Source organism: Desmodus rotundus, chromosome 9 (assembly GCF_022682495.2).
Source record: "Desmodus rotundus isolate HL8 chromosome 9, HLdesRot8A.1, whole genome shotgun sequence".
Lineage (NCBI taxonomy): Eukaryota > Metazoa > Chordata > Mammalia > Chiroptera > Phyllostomidae > Desmodus > Desmodus rotundus.
The window spans coordinates 89,113,953-89,134,779 of record NC_071395.1 but is presented as its reverse complement, the minus strand read 5'-3'; the positions used below and the strand labels follow the sequence as shown (position 1 = coordinate 89,134,779).

The 20,827-nt window shown below is 35.4% G+C and overlaps 1 protein-coding gene across 12 annotated transcripts in view; it reads right to left on the bottom strand.

Moving 5' to 3' along the window:
* Window positions 1-20,827, bottom strand: part of BPTF (bromodomain PHD finger transcription factor) — a 124,408-nt gene that overhangs the window by 34,736 nt on the left and 68,845 nt on the right. For 7 of the 12 annotated variants that reach the window (XM_024573445.2, XM_024573447.2, XM_045182534.2 and 4 more), the window contains 11 exons: window positions 19,970-20,099; window positions 19,417-19,555; window positions 15,036-15,215; window positions 11,689-13,999; window positions 7,461-7,585; window positions 6,194-6,322; window positions 4,073-4,223; window positions 3,629-3,752; window positions 1,173-1,419; window positions 647-808; window positions 281-429 (listed from right to left, as the gene is read on the bottom strand). In XM_024573445.2, the coding sequence (XP_024429213.2) occupies window positions 281-429; window positions 647-808; window positions 1,173-1,419; window positions 3,629-3,752; window positions 4,073-4,223; window positions 6,194-6,322; window positions 7,461-7,585; window positions 11,689-13,999; window positions 15,036-15,215; window positions 19,417-19,555; window positions 19,970-20,099 (3,847 nt within the window). The remainder of the gene's footprint in view (window positions 1-280; window positions 430-646; window positions 809-1,172; window positions 1,420-3,628; window positions 3,753-4,072; window positions 4,224-6,193; window positions 6,323-7,460; window positions 7,586-11,688; window positions 14,000-15,035; window positions 15,216-19,416; window positions 19,556-19,969; window positions 20,100-20,827) is intronic. The other 5 variants (XM_024573448.2, XM_024573449.2, XM_024573450.2 and 2 more) reach the window with 3 other exon arrangements.

The following is a 20,827-nucleotide window of genomic DNA, read 5'->3' as shown; positions in this document are numbered from 1 at the left end:
CTGCAGTATTTTATATAAAGGAATTTTCTTTATAAAACCCTAGAAAGCAATTCTTATGATTCATACACTATACTAATGTGCTATTAAGTACATGTTAAAGAATTCATTTATCATTTTTACTTAGAAATATAACAACAGATGTTTTTAAATCAGTACTTTGTCACAGATTATGTAAAAGGAAAGGAAAAATTAGAAGCTGGATTAACTGCGGAAAAGGTCATTCTAAAAACCTGATGTGGGTAATACTTCAAAGCAAAATAAGCCTGTAAAGAATTCTTACTTGTGACGTGCTTGCGGTTCCTCCAGATGAGGTATTGGGCCTAATTGTGACTGTTGCTGTCCTGGGCTGGAATGAAGTAAAGGTTTGCTGACTTGTACCTGTACTTGATGGAATGATACCCAGGACTTTTTGTTGTACTTGAACAACACCTTAAAAAAAGATAAAGTAGGAATTAACAACTGCCCTTTTACTAAAAAGCATCAGGTGTTGCTCAGTTTCTGGGGAGAAACTAGGTGTGGCAGGGTTTCACAGTGGGCTACACAGAATGTGATATCTGAGGACTGAAATCAGTGAAAAGGAAATGAAAAATGATGGCAACGGTATGATCTGGCAAATGTGAATTAAAACTCTTCACATTTCCCTTACCTCCTTGTGTTGCTGGCACATTTACAGCGACAATCTTGCTGTTTGCAGGAAGTGGCAGTTTGGTAATTACTTTTCCTGCCATAGTGACTGGATTGCCTGTAATTTGGAACGTCTGACCTGTGCTGGCAATGGTTGTAGCAGATGTGGCAGCTGTGCTGGTGGCTAATAGGGTATAAGACATTTAATAAGCTTTAGATTTAAAATAACCAGCAACGTAGTGACTTCTAGGAAGGGCACCAATGCATGAGATGTGGTTCATTTTGCCAAAAAAATAAAAACAAAAAAATAATAATCCTCTCCACTCAAAGTGGACTATGTAAATGTTGGAAGTGAAATAATTTAAGAGAGGAGTTTTGCTAATGTAATATTATGAATATTATCTGTAACAAGCCAACTGTTACAGCATGTTTGCTCAATTATGCTGCAGAAGAAAAACAATTTTCAAAAGAAATGTTTTATTTCAGCAAGTGATTGCAAATCTTTTTCTTGAATGAAAGTAATCTTTAATTTAATCACAAATTTGTACCTGAATTTGACTGGCCTTGTTTAACCCATGTAGCAAAGGTCTGATGGAAGTTCTTGTTCTGCTGGAATGTTACTGTTGCTGGAGATCCAACTTTAGTAGTTAGTACCATTTTAGTTCCAGGTGTAACTGAACCACTTATGGGGGCCACCATAACTTTCTGTGCTGGAGAGATGGTACTAGTTGTACTGTTTGTTGGGGAAGTTGTGGAAGCTGAAATTACTGTAGGCTTCTGCTGTTCCAACCGTTTCTAGAAAAGTCAGGGAGGGAAAACATGAACCAAAATAGCTCTAAATACTGTTCTGTAGTAAGTACAGCTACAATCTCTCCCAGTCTAAGAAACTGCACCAAATTTAAAAAATATTTTACTTTTGAAAATATGCCCATATAAATTTACCCTGAATTTAATTTCCTGATGAAAACATTTTTGACTCTAACTCACATAATTTATTAAAAGTAGTGAGTTTTTAATAAGAAGTAATCAAAAGCGCTACAAAGTTTTTTAGCCTGTACAAAATGTCCAAGCTTTCAGACTAAAAATTAACAGATACATGGGCAACCTTACTAGACATGGGAACGCCTTGCTCCTCAGCAGTGGTATTTGGAGAAGATAACAAATGATACAAACTGTAAAAGATTTATGGTTTACCATAATGTTAATTTATACAATTGTAAAAAACATGTCAATATTTAAACATCATTATTCAATTTGGCAAACCTGCAGTAAGCAATCTGAAAATTACAAAACAATTTTCTTAAGTCTTATTTTTGACTTCAAACATTTTTACAAAAAAATACTTTGGACTATTTTGTGTAGAGTGGTATAATCTGATCTTTGAGACTATATAGTTATTAAAAACAATCTGTGGATCTTTTACCATAGATTGTCGACATTTCCTGACAGTTTACAAATGTGATGGTGTAAGCTTACACAGATAAAAATAGGTGGCATGGACTACAAAGCTGGTAGCAGATACTTCACCTTCATTATTTTATTTATTTATTTTCAGAGAGAGGGGAAGGGAGGGAGAAAGAGAGGGAGAGAAACATTGATATGTGAAACATTGATCAGCTGCCTCTTGCACGCTCTCAACCAGGAACCTGGCCTGCAAAACAGGCATGTGCTCTTACCGGGAAGGCAACCTTTTGCTTTGTTGGATGGTGCCCAACCCACTGAGCCTAGCTGGTCAGGGCTACCTTCATTATCTCATTTAATGCTCAGACCAACCCAATAAAGTTGCTGGCATTGTGATTTAAAGATGCGGAAACTGAAACTCAAGAGAGGTTATAAAACTGGCCCAAAGCCAGAGCTAGTCAATGGTAGAGCCAAGATCCAATTCCAATTCTGAAATATCTCCGCCATTGGAAACTACTCATCAATGACATCCCACCCAATCTTCGTAAGACTTTTGTACACATCCTCGATGCCTGAATGTAACATGAGGTATTTCATGTAATTTCTGTTTCCTCAGAAGAAAAGGAATTTAGTTTTGGATACTTAGATGTTCATATAATTGAATTAATAAAAAAAGGCGGCAAAAAGACTGAACACATATCTAGCAGTTATTTCCGGAGGCTAAGTCTTCAAAACTGGACATGTTGACCATCTTTGTAAACAAGCATTTAAAGAAAATTTAAAAAGTAAATCATTAGGTTACATTGTAGAGATGGTAAGACACTCACGAAATGAAAAACAAAACAACCAGCCAGTGTTTCTATGAATGGACAGAATCCAAAAGTGCTATTATTTCAAACTTTAAGTGAAGATAATGACGCTATAGTAAACTGATGTAAAAGATACCTAAGAATTTGAAAAAAAATGTTTTATAAAATGTGAGGGAAAGGTGGTTTGGAGTAAAGAGCTGGTTTATATAAAATGTAATTTTTAACGTTATGTGTAACTTAAGTTGGTATTATAAATAGACAGATACCGATTTCATCTACACATCCAACAGGGCTAAAAAGTTTTATAGTATCACTTTAACAGAAAAAAGGGGTAATCATCTTTTATGTGTATCCCTAATATTCAGGTACACATGGTACATTAGTTATAGTATGGAACTGCTAAAAAACAATTGGTAACTTTATGACCATCGATAATAAATTCATAAAATTTTAGTTCAATTTGTTTTTCACAGACTAAAGAGATTTTAGGTTGGAATTCTGAAGGAAAAGAATTACCTTTTGAAACTCTCTACTTAAAAAAAAAAAGAAACAATCCATTAAATATAAAGATAATAAATCTTATTTCAAATGTTGTCCCCAAATATGTATACTTTATACAAAACTATAGCTTGGTGTATCCACAGAGCTACTTTCAAGTAATGAAATTAAGATATATGTGAGATACACTTAAAAATGAAACCACATGAATATATAATTACTGTACTTTCAGTGTGCATGAAGTTGGCTAAAAATGTCAATTCATTGCCAGGTGGGACTGGTACCAACTCCCCCACCTGCTGGGCAGCCAACCGCTGCTGTTTGAGGTGAGCCTCCATTTGGGCCTTGAAGTCCTCTGCCTTCTTCTGTTCACTAACCTTAGCCTGTTGCTCAACTGCTTGTGCCTTTTCTTTCTCCACTCTGCAGGGAAGAAAAGGAGGAACTTATCAGAAACTACCCTATTAGGTATTTGGCATCTAATGTTAAATGAAATCTGGTTGACTTTTATATCATGAAGAGGTAACAAATTATTTTAAAAATAAAACAGTTAAATTAAGATAATTAGAAATTGACAAACAGATAAAATTAGAACCAGGGCAATAAACGATATACAACTAGTACGTAAAATCAAAAGGTAGAGTAACATAGGACACATTGAATAAAGCATAAAGGGGGTAATTCTTTTATCCTGAAGTGATAAAATCTTCAAATATCTGATAATGTGTTAACCATTTGCTTACCTCTCAGCAAACGCCCTGATCTCCCATAATTCCAACTCTTCCTCTGCTACCCAGGTTTCAATAATAACAGGGCCAGTTTGCTTGGGCGTTTCTGGTCTCTTTGGCCGTAATGCACTTGATCGAAGGCCTTTCCTCTGAGGTGTCGGTGTTTCTTGGGAAAAGAAAGAGTATTTTAAGCAATATAGCTCCTAAAATTATAGTACTTCTGGCATCTCCTCTTAATATATCATGAAAAGCAGGGATTGCCAAACTTTTTCTTGAAAAGACAGATGGTAAATACTATGTGGGCCAGATGGTCTCGTACAATTTCTTAACTCTGCCTTTGCATCACAAAAGGAGCCAAAGACAATATATAAATGAGTAAGTGTGGCTGTGTTCCAATCAAACTTTATTAACAAAAGCAGGTAGTGGGTCAGGGCTCATGGGCCCCTAATACAAAGGCCTATGAACCTTTCCACAGCTTGTTCCCTTTGACTGGAACACTCTTCCTAGCTTCCCACCCCTCACTTGACCAACGACTACTTATCCTTCAGACCCTAACATGGATATAACTTCCTTCAAGAAGCATGGCTTGTTCTTCCCACAGCTCGGCTGGGCGTCCTTGCCATGTACAACTCTGGTGATCTGTATTTCCCTATTAAGGCACTAAGAAGGGGTGGCTTGAGAGTTACCAACATTAATAAAGAGATCCTGAAATACTAAAAATAGGTAAAGTATCCTAATGATAAAATTTCCAAAATAAAAAGTAGGGAAAGACAAGTATTGAACTTTCCCGTATGTTCAGGGAACAAGAAGTAGTAGAATCAAAGGAAAACAGCAGAAGGAAACTAAAAAAGCAGGAGGACCTAGGTTGTACAAAGTGCAAAAGCCAAAGAAATGTGATTTAAGGAGACTGCAGTGGATTGCGCTGAAGGCTGTGGGGTCTAGACTAAGGATGGATCCGGAAAACCTTCTTGCATCTATATCTCTGCCTATCAACTGAGCTATCTAATACTGTTCCAGGACAACAATGCTTTAATTATGCTAATGTTTCATCATTTAATAGGATAGGTACCCCTTAACAGTGTTCTCTTCAAAAAGGCCATTCTCAGGTATTTATTCTCCAGGACAAACTTTTGAGTTAATTCAATCAAGATTCAAATGTTAAGTTTATGTACTTGGGGACAAATGACCTTTATAAAATATATAAAATAGTATGTTTCTACCTAGGAGCAGCATTTTCCTTTTACTCATTTCTTTTTCTTTTCTTTTCTTTTTTTTTTCCAAAAAAGAGAGAGAAACATCGATGTGTTGTTCTACCCATTTATGCATTCCCTGGTTGATTCTTGCATGTGCCCTGACTGGGGATCAAACCCACCTCAGCATAGTAGAACAATGCTCTAACACAACTGCACTATCCAACCAGGGTTTTCCTCATTTCTTAATAGATTTTTTTCATAAATACTTTTACTGCATATATAAACAAAATTATTGATTTTTGTCTATAAATCCTGAATCGGGACACTGTACTGAACTCTTTTTAGTTTTAATAGTTTTGATTCTCAAGTATATTATTATAGTACTATAACTTTTCTTTGCTTCCTTGAGAATAGGGGCTGGATCTCATTCTTTTTTGCATTTGCCACCCAGTACCTCTCATGTAGGTGCTCTGTACATGTTTCCTGAGTAACTCCTTAGCCTCTTATATTATTTCTATTCTGAACACTGAAGTATTTTATAGTAGCTTTAACCCGTGAGCCAACAAATCTTCATTTACCACTTATGTGTTGGTTGCTGTAGCAGGTGCCAGGCCTACAGCAAACCAGACAGACTTGGTGGCTACCCTCTTGGAGAGGATGGTCCTGGTGTCAATCACTCCACAGCTTAATTATAAGAGGTATTATCATAGCTCTTTGTATCCTCCCTGTTCTTGGCACAAGTGTCTATAGGCATCAATGTATGCCTAGTGGAATCTTGCTGTATTCACTACTTAAATGCCATTTTAAATATAATAGTTTATAATAAAAAATAACCTTTTTGAGAAATTAAATAGTTAAAGACACATTAAAATCAAATTTCAATTCATAAAAAATGTGGCTAACAGGTCAATAATGAAAGAACAAAATTCTTTCAATTGCTTACCTTTTGGTGCTTCTGGAACTCCAATGGGGCAAATAATTTTCCTGATACAATATTCTGATCGAATGCCATAAGGACCAACATCTCGCCTCTTAATTATTTCTGTTGTTGTGATTTCAGTTTCAGATGTTTCTATGGTGATTTAATTCACAAAATATTAATAACCAACTAAAATACTCAGGGACTAAAATGGTACAACATCTGCTGCTTTAAAAAAGAGACACACGTGGAATAAACTTTTGGAAACATCTGATTAATGATCACGGAATCACTGTTAAAATGCAGTTCATACTGAGTTTCTTCCTCACTGGAAATTTCTAAGCTGAGCAAAATGCTGTCTGGGGCACCTTAGTTCCTGGTGGCAAAACTCACCCTAAATAACGACAGCCCTAGGAGAAAAGCAGCAATCCGGGAGTTTCCGATGTCATGGTTTAAGTGATTTGTATCCCGTAGCAGCAATTTTCAACCTTGTTCATCCCATGGCACACAGAAACTAATTATGAAAATTCTGTGGCACACCAAAAAATGTTTTTGCTGATCTGACCAAAAAAATTTTTTACAAAGGTATAAAATTTAAATCTTTCATACCAACAGCTACTGCTACGTTGGCTGTTTTCATTTTTTTTACTTGACAGTCTTAAGGGAAAAGAAGTCAGTGCCCCTGAATAAACAGTCAAGTATTGTATTTATTTATTTATTTTTAAAGAACTTTATACATTTTTTGCTACCACTGTGGACTACCATTAACTTTTATGCTTTTTTTTTTTTGAAGATTTTTTTTTTAAGAAAGAGGAGAAGGGAGGAAGAGAGGGTAAGAAATATCCATGAGCAAGATAAACATTGATTCGCCGTCTCCCATATGCGCCTCAACCAGGGGCTGAGCCCACAACCCAGGCATGTGCCCTGATCGGTGATAGAAATCGGTGACCTTTCAGTCTGCTGAGCAACACCCAACCCACTGAACCACACCAGTCAGGGCAGGTATTGAATGTTTTAAAAACTCTCACAGCACACTGGTTGAAAATAGCTGCTCTATAATAAAAAATCTTTTTAAAATTCAGACTGGTTCATACGTAAGTGACTCACCTTATCATCTGAACCCCTTTTACCTGCCCCCAGGATTTTCTAGCATGTGCTGCCAAACTTTAGCAAAGCTGCATTTTTAAAACATAAGTATTTTATTTTAATAAGTAACAGATATGCTTAAAATTAAGCAAATTATCAAGTGATTTTCTCTTTAAGCTTAACTTAGAAAACCAAAACCCCATACCTGTCCGGGTAGTCCCTCCTCCTGGAGGAGCCTTGGCTGCCATGTCATCCCATCGCAGACTCGCCCACAGTAACCGTAACATAAGACTCACTCCAGCTAAGGACTTCACGGTCTGAAGTCTATACCTGAAAGAAAACCCCAAGAAGAACATATATATGTAGATGTGTATACACACACACCACTCTATGAAGCTGAAGGATTGTTTCTATCCTCAATCAATATTTACAATACAGTTTTACAAGCATTCTATCTATTATATGTCCCTAAATAAAAGAAGTTTTTTGTTCCTCGGCATAACATGCACCTAACAACTTAAAAAGGGTTCGTAGTCACTTCAAATGCCATATAAATTTGTACATCAAGCATACTTCATTGTAAGATAGAGCAAAAATTTATGAAGATTTTATAAATTTAGCCTCGTCCCAAAATGTGTTAGAAAAATTATGAAGGGCAAATAGAAATAAATTGTTACAAATCCGATTAAGAGTTTTGAAGAAGGATAAAATCCTAACATTGATTTTTGCTGAAACAAAATAGAAATGTTTACATTTTCTCAAAAAGCAAAACAAAACCAAAACACTTTGCGAAGACAATAAGACCTTCCCAAATGGACAAAAAAAATTGTATCCAACTGGAGGCCGTGCAAAACAGAACTCCTGGATGATGAATACCGCTAATAGTAATAAACACTTTACCAATATTAGTGTAGTTTTGGGATTCTACAATGAAGAATAAAAAAGGACATACTGTGTTAGTTACTAATCGAATTAACGGAATCTCTGTTTTTTTCTAAACACTGTGTGTGAAACTATTGAATATTTTAGATATTCTTTTCAAAATAACATTAAAAACACATTTCAAAACAACAATGAACATCCTGTTCTAAAATGGAATTAACCATAAAACACTTTAAAGCAGGCCTGGCTGTCAACTCTCTGTTAGTGACCTTTGTGTAATTAAATACTTCGTTGACATTTCTATATACTTAAATGAATATACTGGTTGAGTGCAGTAAGAGAAAACCTATACAACTTAATTTCCTCTTCTAACAGAGGTAGAAGGTAAACCTTAGATAATGTGGAAGGCAATGCTTTCTATTATTAATGTTGCGTTGGAAAAATGAACAATGCGAGAAAGGGAAAGCTGGAGCCAAAAAGTTGCTGCAACTTAACTTCCCATCTCCACTTGTGACACCATTATTTTCTTTGTCGTGTTATCACCCTGTGAATCCTCTGACCTGCACAGATTAATTTTTTAATTAGAGGGCAAATGTTAACTAGTGCAGGGATGTCCTAGGAGGGGGTAAGTGTGTGTCACTTTCAGACCACATACTATAGAAATGCCTTGGGAAAAGTTAGACACATTATTTGGAAAGAGAAGTCTCATTCTCTTTCATTCTTTCTCTAACCACTGTCTACAAACGATTTTATAGCACCTCTATTTTATAATGGAAACATCAAGTGGGGAACACACTTCGTGTGTTATCAGCCTGTTCATTCATTTCTTCATTCAAAAAATATTTGAGTGTCTTCTATGTGTTAGACTAAGTGAAAGGAGCTAGGGTCACAGAAATGAATTATAATCTGTCCTTGTGTCCTCAGGAGCTATAACAAAGGACAACACAAGGTAAGGGGCATCTGATTTTGCTCTGGGTTGGGGATCAGAACTTTGCTTGTGACTCTCAAACATCACAGATGTAGGGGTGGCTGATTGAAGGCAAGGAGCACACATATGCTTAGGAGAAAAGCATAGAGAAGCACACACTTTTCCCCAAAAACCATATCCGGTGTGCTATGGCTGACAGGAAGGGGTGTAGAAGTACAGAAAGAGATGAAACTGGCATAAGAGAGGAAGGCAGAGCCCGAATGTGCTGCACGAAATGGAAGAATTATGAGCCTAAAAGGTAATCTATATCCAGGCCTCTGAAACGTATCCAGTATTGGATGGTTTACAAAGGGAAGTAGTTCTCATAGACATGACGGACAGGTGACAAACGCTTTCCCCTCTCAGTCCTGCAGGAGTTAACAAATCCCCTTTAAATGCTTGGTCAGCTCAGTAAGAATATTCACAGGATAGATCTGCATTTTAGGAGGATCCATCCGGCAGCACTGTGGAGACAACTATGGGTTCAGTGATAATAAAACACAGAATCGAAACCTGGGGGAAAGGGAATAAGGGAATGGACAGTGTGGAGGGAAAAAGAAGCTCCAATGAGTGGATGAGACAAGTTTTACTTATTCAATACTGCTCAGCCTTAACATTAATAAAGATCGAACATGCACCTTCGGCATTCTTAGCTCCTACTCTAAACATCAGAAATGTTTTATTCAAGTGTGAGTATAAAAATGCATTTCACATGCATATTTTTTATAGCTATACACTTTTTAAAATTACATTCTAAAGTCAAGAATAATTTACATATTCACCCATGCCTCTGTTAGACAGAAGGGATTATGTTTCTTTCAACTTCAGCAAATTAGGATGTTAGCATATATTTGAAGGCAGTATCTGTTTAAAATGTACAGGAAGGTACTTCCTTCCATTAAAAAATGAGCAATTAACAGATACAAATTATGCCCACAGTACATATCAAAACATAACAACACAAGGCTCCTGAAACCCAGCCGTGCAAAAAGGGGCCCTGGGCAACACTTCAGTGGAACTGGTCCAAAGAAAATGCTTCCCAGTTGAGTCTACCTTCCATTTTGTAATAGAAAAAGCAGAAAGGTCTGCCTCCACCACTGTCAGGTCATTTTAATTAAAGTATTTGTACATAGTAACTTTTCCAGTGGGAAAGAAGTTACCTGCAGGACAGTCAAGGATACACTTTGGGACCGCTCTCAATGAAGAAAGCAGAAAAGTGCAGAGTAATCCTACAAATCCATGAACTGTAATGAAGAGTTCCTTGATTCCCTGCAGGATTCTGCAAATCCTTCATTGCAGGCCCTGCAGAGAAATTGTACTTTTCAGCTGTCTCTATTGAATGTGTAATGGAGTGATGATATTTTAATTCAAATCAAAAGATGAGTTATAAAAACTTGGTCAAACCAACTATGACTGGTCATATTAGTTAAGTTAATTCCTTTATAGAGAGTACTTATTTACACTCTTTTTTGGTATTTTATAATACTAGCTAATTGTCATATAAAGGAAACAAAAAAAGCATGATTTTTAACTTAAAGAAACTGGGAACATATCAAAGATACACAGAAATGAAGCCTGCTCAGTAAGTTGCAGAAATAATCAATTTCAGAATGCTAACAAAATATAACTGCAAAACTGAGATCTTTCCTGGTTTCTGTGCATGTCCTATAGAACTCTTTATGTTTATATTCCATCCTTTTCAACTCTAAGGGTGAACAGGAAAAAAGACAAGGACATGAAAAAGGACAAAGCGAGGATAAATATGTGAAATGTGATTATAGCAGATAAAAGTAATGGGCTGGGATTTAAGAAAACTGGACACTATTCGTAACTTGGTCCCTCTGTGGGTAGAGGCAACTTATTATACATTGTGTAAAAGATAAGAAAGTAAGATTGTTTCCCAATATAAAGCTACATGATCTCACAATCCCCAATACTACATACTATGACTCCCCAAAGCTTAATGCCCAGGAAATTTTCAATTACGACTATTTCTGGGTTTTAAAAAATCCCTAAGCAATCTCAGAGTCTACCTTTACAACCATAAATAAGAGAATTCCAGAACAAATGTTTATCATGCAAATAAATTATATTAGAAAGATTTCCATATTATAATAAACGTGATGTGACTTACAGGTTAAGTTTCCTGTATCTTGTAATTTTATGAATTACCTAACAAAAATAAAATATATCTTAATTCACGATTAGGAATCCATGTACGTGGAAGGCTGACTTAAGTTATACATGGATTTTTGAACACAGGGTGTTCGGTGCCCCTAACCTCCATGTTGTTCAAGGGCCAACTGTACAAATATTCCGCAAAGTTGGTGATTATCCAATTTTATGAGCAATTCACATGGCAATAATTTGGAAAGTTAGACCACAAAAACAACTGTGTTCATCATGTTTCTTTTGTCTTGTGAAAAGTAAAATTGAATTTCATTTTAAAGGATTCCCTTACACTTTTGGTCGTTAAGTATATGCCTCTCCATCATTTCTCTATTATCTCATTATCTTTAAAAAAAAAAAAAAGATAATCCTTTTAAACTTTTTCCCTTCCCCAAATACATTTTAAAGTACATACCTCCAAGTGATACCAAAGGTTGGTCTGGGAGAAGGATATGGCCATATATCCAAGGCAGGTTTAGCATTGTAATTAAAATAAGGGACTTCTCGGATTCCTCCTTTTCTGGCCAACTTTTTTAAGTCATCATTAGGTAAAACAAATATGCTCTTCTTGCTGCTCTTGGTGATAAACTTTCTATAGGATGGTAGAGCTGTACCTGAACGAGTCTTCTTGGGTCTTGAAAATTTCATGAGTTTCACTTTGTCTCTTGTGGAATACTCTTTGCTCACAGTCATAGATGTTACCAAAGTGCCTCCTGCGGTGGTCAGTGAGTCTGTCACTGTTGTGGTGACCACGGTTCTGCTCTGCTCCTTCACAGAGATGAAGTCCACATTGCTGCCTGTGGAGGGTGTGGAAAGCTTTGTTACCGTTGTAGTGGTGGTTGTAACAGTGGATTTGGCACAATTTTCTGTGGAAGAGACAACAGTTTGCTTATCGCCTTTTGCTACTTTGATTACAGTTTTTGACTCTGTGGCCACTGTGGATGTCATGGTGGTGACTTCTGTGATGACTGTTTTTCTTTTAGATTCGCCATTGACATTTTCATCTTTATTGGTGGGCAGGACATTTTCATCAATGAAATCATTACTGAGGTTAGATTCCTCTCCAGAAGTAATAGGTGATGGAGAAATTTTCTTAACTTCTGAGGTTTCAATTTCCATATCTTCTACCTGATTCACTAAACTGCTTTCTGGACAAGATGGTGGAGGTGTGGTAGTTTGTGCTCTCTCAGACTCTTTGGTTAATGGGAGGGTCTCTGGGACATCTTGGTAGTCACCTTCAGCATCTGAAGATCTCGGTAAGCATGATTTTGCTTCCAAGCTGTTTTTTTCATTAAAATCTTCCATGATGACATCACCATTCATGAATGGTTTTACAGCAGATTCTTTAACAGTCAAAGACTTAATATCATTTTCAGGAATTATTTTATTTATATTATTAACCTTTGGTTCAACATCACCACTTACTACTTTACTCTCAGAGATCTCTTTCAAGCATTCACCTTTCAAATATACTTTAGGTTTATTATCTTTTCCATTTATTTGAAAGGTACTTGCTTTCTGTCCTTTCTTTTGAGACTCTCGATTTGCATTATTCTTTTTGTCAGTGCTACTGTTTAGATTTATTTGATCAATACATTTATTAACTGGTTGCTCCTCTAATTCCTGTTCTTGACTCGGTTTTTTACCATTTGCTTCAGTTACCTTACCCTGAAGCCTGTCATCACAGTTTCCAGTGGACTTATCTGAAACAAACTCACATTTCAATGGTTCCAAGCCTTCAATACCTTGTTCTTGAGTTATGAACTGCTCAGAAATACTGTCATTGCTATTCTGAACAATCATATCTTCTTCACTGCTGTCTTGAATAGACATAGTATCAGAACTATTTTCCAAAGTGCTATTATATTCAAAGTCACATCCTGTTTTCCCTTGAAAGTCCATTGCTTTTGACAGAGATGGGATATCTCTATCATCAGTACTTCTAGATACTGATGGAAGTAAAGGGCTTTGGGAAGGAGAAACAATGGTGTCATTATTCTCCTGTGTGAGTGGTTTTTTGTTCTTAGAGATCAAAGTACCAATTTCATCTGCACAGCCTAGTTTAGAGTCATCAATAAGAAAATCACTTCCCTTTGTTTTAATCCTAGTGGGTTCCAAGCCTTTACTAGTTGGTTCAGAGAGACTCTCATCTATGTCATTTCCAACAGAATTTTGTTTCTGACAGTTAGTCTCTGGGCTCTGAATGGAGATGTCATCTAACATTTGACCTTTTGGATAAAGTTTGTTTGTCGTATGATCATGATCACTGATTCCCAGAACTGAGGAATCACTTTGTGAACATCCCTGAATAAAGTCTTCAGATTTATCGTTACTTGCATTAGGGCTTTGTTCTTGTCTAAGCAAGTCACTGTAACACCCTTCTTTTGCTTTTGTTATTACTGGTGACTCAGACAAACTTTTCAAGGAACTTGCAGAGGTCTTTCCTGTGCCCTTAATTCCACCCTCCAACTTCATTTTTTCGAGTTGCTGCTTTTCTTCCAGTGTAAACTGTTTAATTCTCCTTTCAAGAAGTCCATCTAGTTTGGATGACTTAATTTTCTTTTTATAACTAGTCCTTAGATGAAAACCCTCACTGACATTGACCACATCTACTTGAGAACTTTCCTGACAATTTATATGTGAGACTGTTTTCACATCATCATCTATTTCCATTGGTTCTTCCTTAAAGGATTTATCATTGTCAGAGTCTAAAACTTCTTTCACATCTGTGAAACAAAGACATTTATATAAGTGGTACTTTTAGTCTGAAATGGGGAATTCATGATATTTTTACTTAAACTACCAATTTGCACTCAAAAACAAATATAAATAGCTATATCATTCGAAGTTCTTGACATGATTAAAATAGGTTCACAGACAGGGCTCGATTTTATAAAAGGTTAAAAAAGCCAATATATTTCAAATGTTTAAATGTTCAGATTCTTAGTATGTAAAAATGATGGAATGCCACAATGAAAAATTACTTAATATATGAGGCTATTGCATACGTTGGTAATTCGTGTAAGATTCTGTACAGAGCATTTTATAAAGTATCTTCAGGCTCATGTATTATCTAACTTATCTAGTTTTTAAAAAACTATTTTTCACAAAATGTAAGTTCCTCAAAAGGTTGGATGTAGAGTTATTTCATGACCCAGCAATTTGATGTCCACATAAACTTCTAAACAACTGTTCGTATCAGCATTACTCATTAATAGCCAGATAGTAAAAATGACCCAAATATTCATCAACAGATGAATGAATAAACAAAATGTGGCATATCCATATAATCAAGTAATATTCAAACATTTTAAAAACGGAAGGAATATTGACAAAGGCTACAACATGGATGAACCCTGAAAACAGGCTACGTGAAAGGAGCCAGTCACAAATACCACATATTACTACATGATTCCATTTATATGGAATGTAAAAATAGGCAAATCCATAGATAGAGTCAGGAAGTAAATTGCTGAGCTGGGGAGGGAAATTTAGGGAGCACTGGAAATGCTAATGGATATGAGTTTCTTTTGGGGGTGATGAAAATGTTCTAAAATCAATTGTGGTGATGGTTGAAAAACTGTGAAATATGAAAAACCACTAGATCGTACACTTTAAATGGGTGAATTACATGGTATAAGAATTACGTTTCAATAAAGCTACTATCAAAAAGAGAGAACGCAGTAACTTTCCTGCTGTGTGAACTAAATCCAGTTCATTCTTATCACCCCCAGGCAGCCCTCCACACTCGACCCTCCTTACCTTGGTCCTTCTTTTCAGTAATCTTTGAAATGTCCATTTCACCCTGGTCTGCTCCTTTTGCTGCATCTGAATCTTTTACCTCGTCTTTCTCAGAATCAGGTTCTGTTTTTATTTTTTTTGGACTTCGTGGGCTTTTTCTTCTATCTGAGTCATCCATATTTTCATTCATACTAGTTTTGGCTAAAAAGAACCAACAATATAATAACTACAAATATTTTGCATAGTAGCAATTTAACATATCTAGTTCAGTATAAATTATCAAATATTTTCTAGTAATATATACTTCATTACTTTTTATTTAAAAATAAAAAGTTGAGCCCTGGCTGGTGTGGCTCAGTGGATTGAACACAGGCTGTGCACCAAAGGGTTGCCAGTTTGATTCCCAGCCAGAGCACATGCCTGGGTTGCAGGCCAGGTCCCCAGTAGGGGGCGCATGAGAGGCAACCACACATTGATGTTTCTCTCCCTCTCTTTCTCCTCCCTTTCCCCTCTCTCTAAAAATAAATAAAATCTTTAAAAAATAAAAAATAAGTTGACTCTCCCCCCAAAAAAAGTTGACCAAGACAAGACAATGCTAAAGAAATTCATCACCACCAAACCAGTATTATATATAGGTATATTAAAGGGTCTTCTTTAAGAAGAAAAAAAGAAATATGAACAATAAAATGGCAATAAATGTATCTCTATCAACAATCAAATCTAAAAAAACAAAATAAATCAAGAAGAACAGCAAGACTCATAGATTCAGAGACCATTTTGACAGTTGCCATATGGGAGTGAGGTTGGGGGAATAAGTGAAAAAGATGAAGGTATTAAGAAGTACAAGATTGGTTGTTATAGAATAGTCACGGGGATATAAAATACAGCATATGGAATATAGTCAATAATATTCTAATAACTATGCATAGTGTCAGATGGGTATGAGTTATCAGGATGATTGATCACTTAGTAAGTTATATAATGTCTAGTCACTGGGGCGTACGCATGAAACTAATATAGTGATGTATGTCAACTGTAACTGAAAAATAAAAATGATTTTAAAATGGGGAAAAATAAAGAACAAAAGCTGGCCAAATAAAGTTGTCAGATATGGTAGGGAGGTGTTTAAGGAAAAGAGCACAAGTTTAAGGAAGAGAGTGTCTCAGACAGAGACACTGGATGCTGTCACATTCCGTGTCTCTATCTGAGTGTGTGCAGTCCATGAAAATCCATTCCGATGTACATTTATGAATCATTTCCTGGGTATATATATATTATCTCTCAATAAAATGTTTAAAAAAAAAGTTGAAGGTTCTATATATACTTTCACATGTTTGGGTGACCTAAAGCGTAACAGGAATGACTACATTTTCTATGTGCTTTAGAAACTTTCACATATGAGACTATTTCAACCTGTCTGCATCAGCAGTTCCTCACATACGGTGTGTTACAGAACCATATTAGAATTGGGTAAATGCTCTGATCCATTAAGCAAACAAAGTACATATACAAGCTTTTGTAATAAATTTCAATGGATTCTTGGATAACCTTGAAGTTTATCCATGACTTCCAGGTAAAATATACTTAAGTGTGTGTCACAGAATAAAAGACAAGAGAAAGATCCAAGTGCAATGTGTGGCCTTATTTGGACCTAATTTATTGCCAAGAGTAAAAAGACATTTCTGAGACAAATGGAGCGATGGGAATATGAACTGAGAATCAGATGATTAATATGTTAGCTGCTGTTAATTTACTCAATGTGATGATGCCGTGATGGCTATGGAAAATGTTCAATTTAGTTAGAGATGCATAATGAACTACTTTTGGTAAGTAACATGATTTTTGGGTTTGGCTCTAAATATAGGGGAAAAAAGTCCAGGAAAACCATGGGCAGTGACAATTGAAAGAAGAGTGACAGAATTTGATATTTGTTGAAGTTGAATGATGGTTACATAGGAATTGGATTATATTATCATTCTCTTTTGTGTAGTTTCAAATTTTCCAGAAGAAAATAAAAATGAAACCCATAGAACAGAACTATTGTCTGGATGAATATTCTTAGGCCTTAGAAGCATTTTCTAACTTTTATTTTCTTCTTCACTTGAACTCAAATATCTCAAGGACTTAGCAAGATGTATCTATCTTCTCATTTAAATAAATGACTCTTTCCAGGAAGGTCTGAATGAGGGAAGGGAAAAGAATGCAAAAACTCCCCTCAAACCCTCCCCCTTCCCCCAAAATCACTCAGTACCTGTCAAGGCAGCAGGATAGCTGTGAGAGAAGAAAAGCATCACACAAAGAGTAATGGGATATATCTGACCCCATGGAACAAAAGAATTAAAGAAACTAAACCAATACCCTTTACAGTCAATGTTTCTGTAGTTATTGCAAAACAGCTGGGAAATATTTTTCAATGGTTTCAAGTCACTCAAAAGAGCTTTATATGACAATAGCGGCCTCATCTATAAGCTATAAGAATCCTTTTTTTTTTTTAAGATTTTATTTATTTATTTTTAGACAGGGGAAGGGACGGAGATAGAGAGGGAAAGAAACATCAGTGTGTGGTTTCCTATCGTGCACCCCTTACTGGGGACCTGGCCAGAATTCCAGGGAATCCAACCAGTGACCTTTTGGTTTGCAGGCCAGCACTCAGTCCACTGAGACGCACCAGCCAGGGCAGAATCCTGATATTTAAAACAGACAACTATAAAATGTTTGGGTTTTCCTCCCACTAAAGACTTCTTGACATAAACAATATTATTACACACCCATTACTGAACTTGATAAATTACTATACAAAACAAATGCATACAGTCTGAGTTAGAAGACAGTAACATTAGAGATAAGAAAAACACAGAAGTCAAACAAGTCAAACACTCTGGTCTTCTGGTGCTAAGTCAAGTCTTCCCTGGACTACACTTCTGTTTTTTAACACATCTGGGCCTCTATCATATGATCACACTAGATTAGCCATCATTACAGGGACCGATAGTTCTAAGATCATAAACAGTATATTTTATACTGATTTATGTAAATAATGTAAAAATATATTGTTGCCTTCACTGTGATTTCTATTCTGTAGTTAAGCTAACAATATGTACTGCTGCTTTTTTCCCTGTTGCCACCTGGAAGGAAAGGCTCAAAAGATGCTAGAAGACAAACTGGTACCTGACTGTTAAGGCTCAGCATTTGGACAATGGAAAATTCTATGCTAGGAAAATGGATATAAAAGAAATTTGCAAAAGCCTAAATATTGTGATGTTGATAATCTGGATTTTATTACACAGGTCAAACCCATTCAGATACAATTAGAAAAAAGCTCTCTAGAATTCTAAGTGCTACATGGGTAACTAAAGCAACAACATGGTGATAAAAACATGTAACCACCTTTTGGAACTTACTATAATGGACATTTAGCCTGAAAATAATCAGATAATAATAGACTGGTAATAAAACATATATATTCATTGAGCATCTGCTATGGTCAAGACTCTTCTAGTCCCTACAATAAATTCCCGTGAGCCTTATAAAATACATTTTTTTCTGTTAAAACATAACCCAGTGATAGTTTTCCCAAATTAATAGTTTGAAAAATCAACAAGTCCAGGTTTCACTACAACCATTCACAAAAAAGTCAAATCAGTTAGCTAAATATGTAGATATATACACAGTACTTAATTGACACTTATGGCATAGTCCCTATAGGAAAGAACATACCACATCATAAATTAACAAATTGTATTGCAACATAGGAGAAACTGCATGGTAGAATGCAAAAAGGGCAAGGGAAGACAGGAGACATGGATTTCAACCGTATCATTCTCTATCTAGTATGAACTTCAGTTTGTTGCTTAACATCTTCATGAAATAATCTGCTCTTGTAACATGAGTTTCATTATACAAGGTTTCTTAAAGTGGCAGTTCACCTCTAGAGTTCTGTAATTCTGAAGTTATTACCCAGCAGCGTAAATGGAGTTACTACCTCATTTATTTGATAGTGCTCTGGAAGCCTCTATCACTCCCTTTCTGGTTTTGCCATGTGTTGCCTCCAATGCTGAGGTTACCAGATGTATGGTTCTTTAAGAAGGCAAGTAGTACTGAATTTAAGATTTCAGAAAAAACAATTAGGTGGCTGAGGCCATTTTTCTTTTTTTTAAAAAACAAGTTCTATTCTATCCTATCATCTTTCATTAACTGAAATCCTATATATCAAAATCCTTTAAATAAAGGTAATTTTAAAACGTACCAAATTTATAATAAACTACATTAGTAATTTTGAAAATTCTATTAAAAACTGCAGAAAAAGTCTTATCCAAACTATGGTCAATATACTACTACAAATGTATAAGAAATAATAAAAGTCACAAACAACCATGCAGGAAAAATAACTTTAATTACTTACTTTCTTCTAATGACTTTCTGTAATTCACATTAGTATTGCCTGGCAATTTAGGAATAAACCTATAAACATGAGTTTTACTAATCCAGCTCCAACCACCATATCCTGTTACTCTGTATTCCTCTCCCTTTTGTTTCCACACCTGATGTAAAGAAAGACATTCTGATTAAGCAAGAATGAGAATGCTAATAAAGTACATGTGGTTTTATACATTTTTACCAAACAAAATAAACACACAGATAAATTAAATTTACCAATCAATTTTATTTTTACCAAGAATCAAAGATTTATTTAAAAACTTAATTTTCCTTTCTGATATTAAAAAATGTCTAACACAATTTTACAGTTTCATGACAATTCCAACAAATTGGTCTAGTAAACCACCTATATTCTACTAAAATAAACCTATACTTATAAAATTGCCAGAAAGATTACTTCATTCCTACTACATTAAAAGATTGTGTCAAAAGTGAAACAAATTATTAAGTACTCAAAGTTGCAGAATAAAGTCTCAGAATTGGCTAACCCTATTTTAAAAGAATGTAAGTAAAATTACCTGATGTTTAACTGGAAATGTATATTTTACCCATGTGGCTTGTTGCATCGTTTCTTCCTCTTCTTGTTTCTTTTCCTTTTTTTTGACTTTCTCTTTTTCTTCTCTTTCAATTGCTGTCATCCTGTGTAGCCTAAGAATATAAGAATTGAAAGACAGAATTACATATAACTTTGAAAAACAAACAATATAAAAATAAAGTTCCGAAAATTAGGAAAACAAAAACAAAGAATAGTTAGATATAATCCCCACCCCAGACAACCGCAACTCAGAACAACAAGTAGACATACAATTACGTAACAGGAAAAAAATCAAACAGTACAGAAAGGCAAAAACAAAATTTGCTATGCATTCCATAAGAAATACTCATTTGTGACTTACTCCTGAAATATTTCATGCATATACCTACATTATATTTACATAAAAGGTATTATATTTCAAACAAAATTATCTGGTTTTTAATCAGTGAATAATTGCACTAGGAGATCTCTCCAAAACAGAAGATACAGATCTTTTTAAGAATTAAATAATATACCACTGCATGGATATACTATGATTTATTAAATCAGTTTCCTATTAAAAGGAATACTTTATTTCCTTCCCCCCCAACTAAGATCAACAAATCCCCAAACTTTTATCAACCAATATTTCTGATTCTATCTAGCACTGGCTATCTTAAAAGCCTTCATATGATCCACTAACATAGAATTCAGGCTTCCTACATACAAAGGAAGGGGCCCATGTTTCCTATTTTGGGCACAGGTAAAGGGAAGGGCTGCAAAGGAAGAACCACACTGATTAGGCATCATCATTAGGCTCAGGACGTAAGCCATACTCTTTTTTCAGGCTGGAAAACTGATT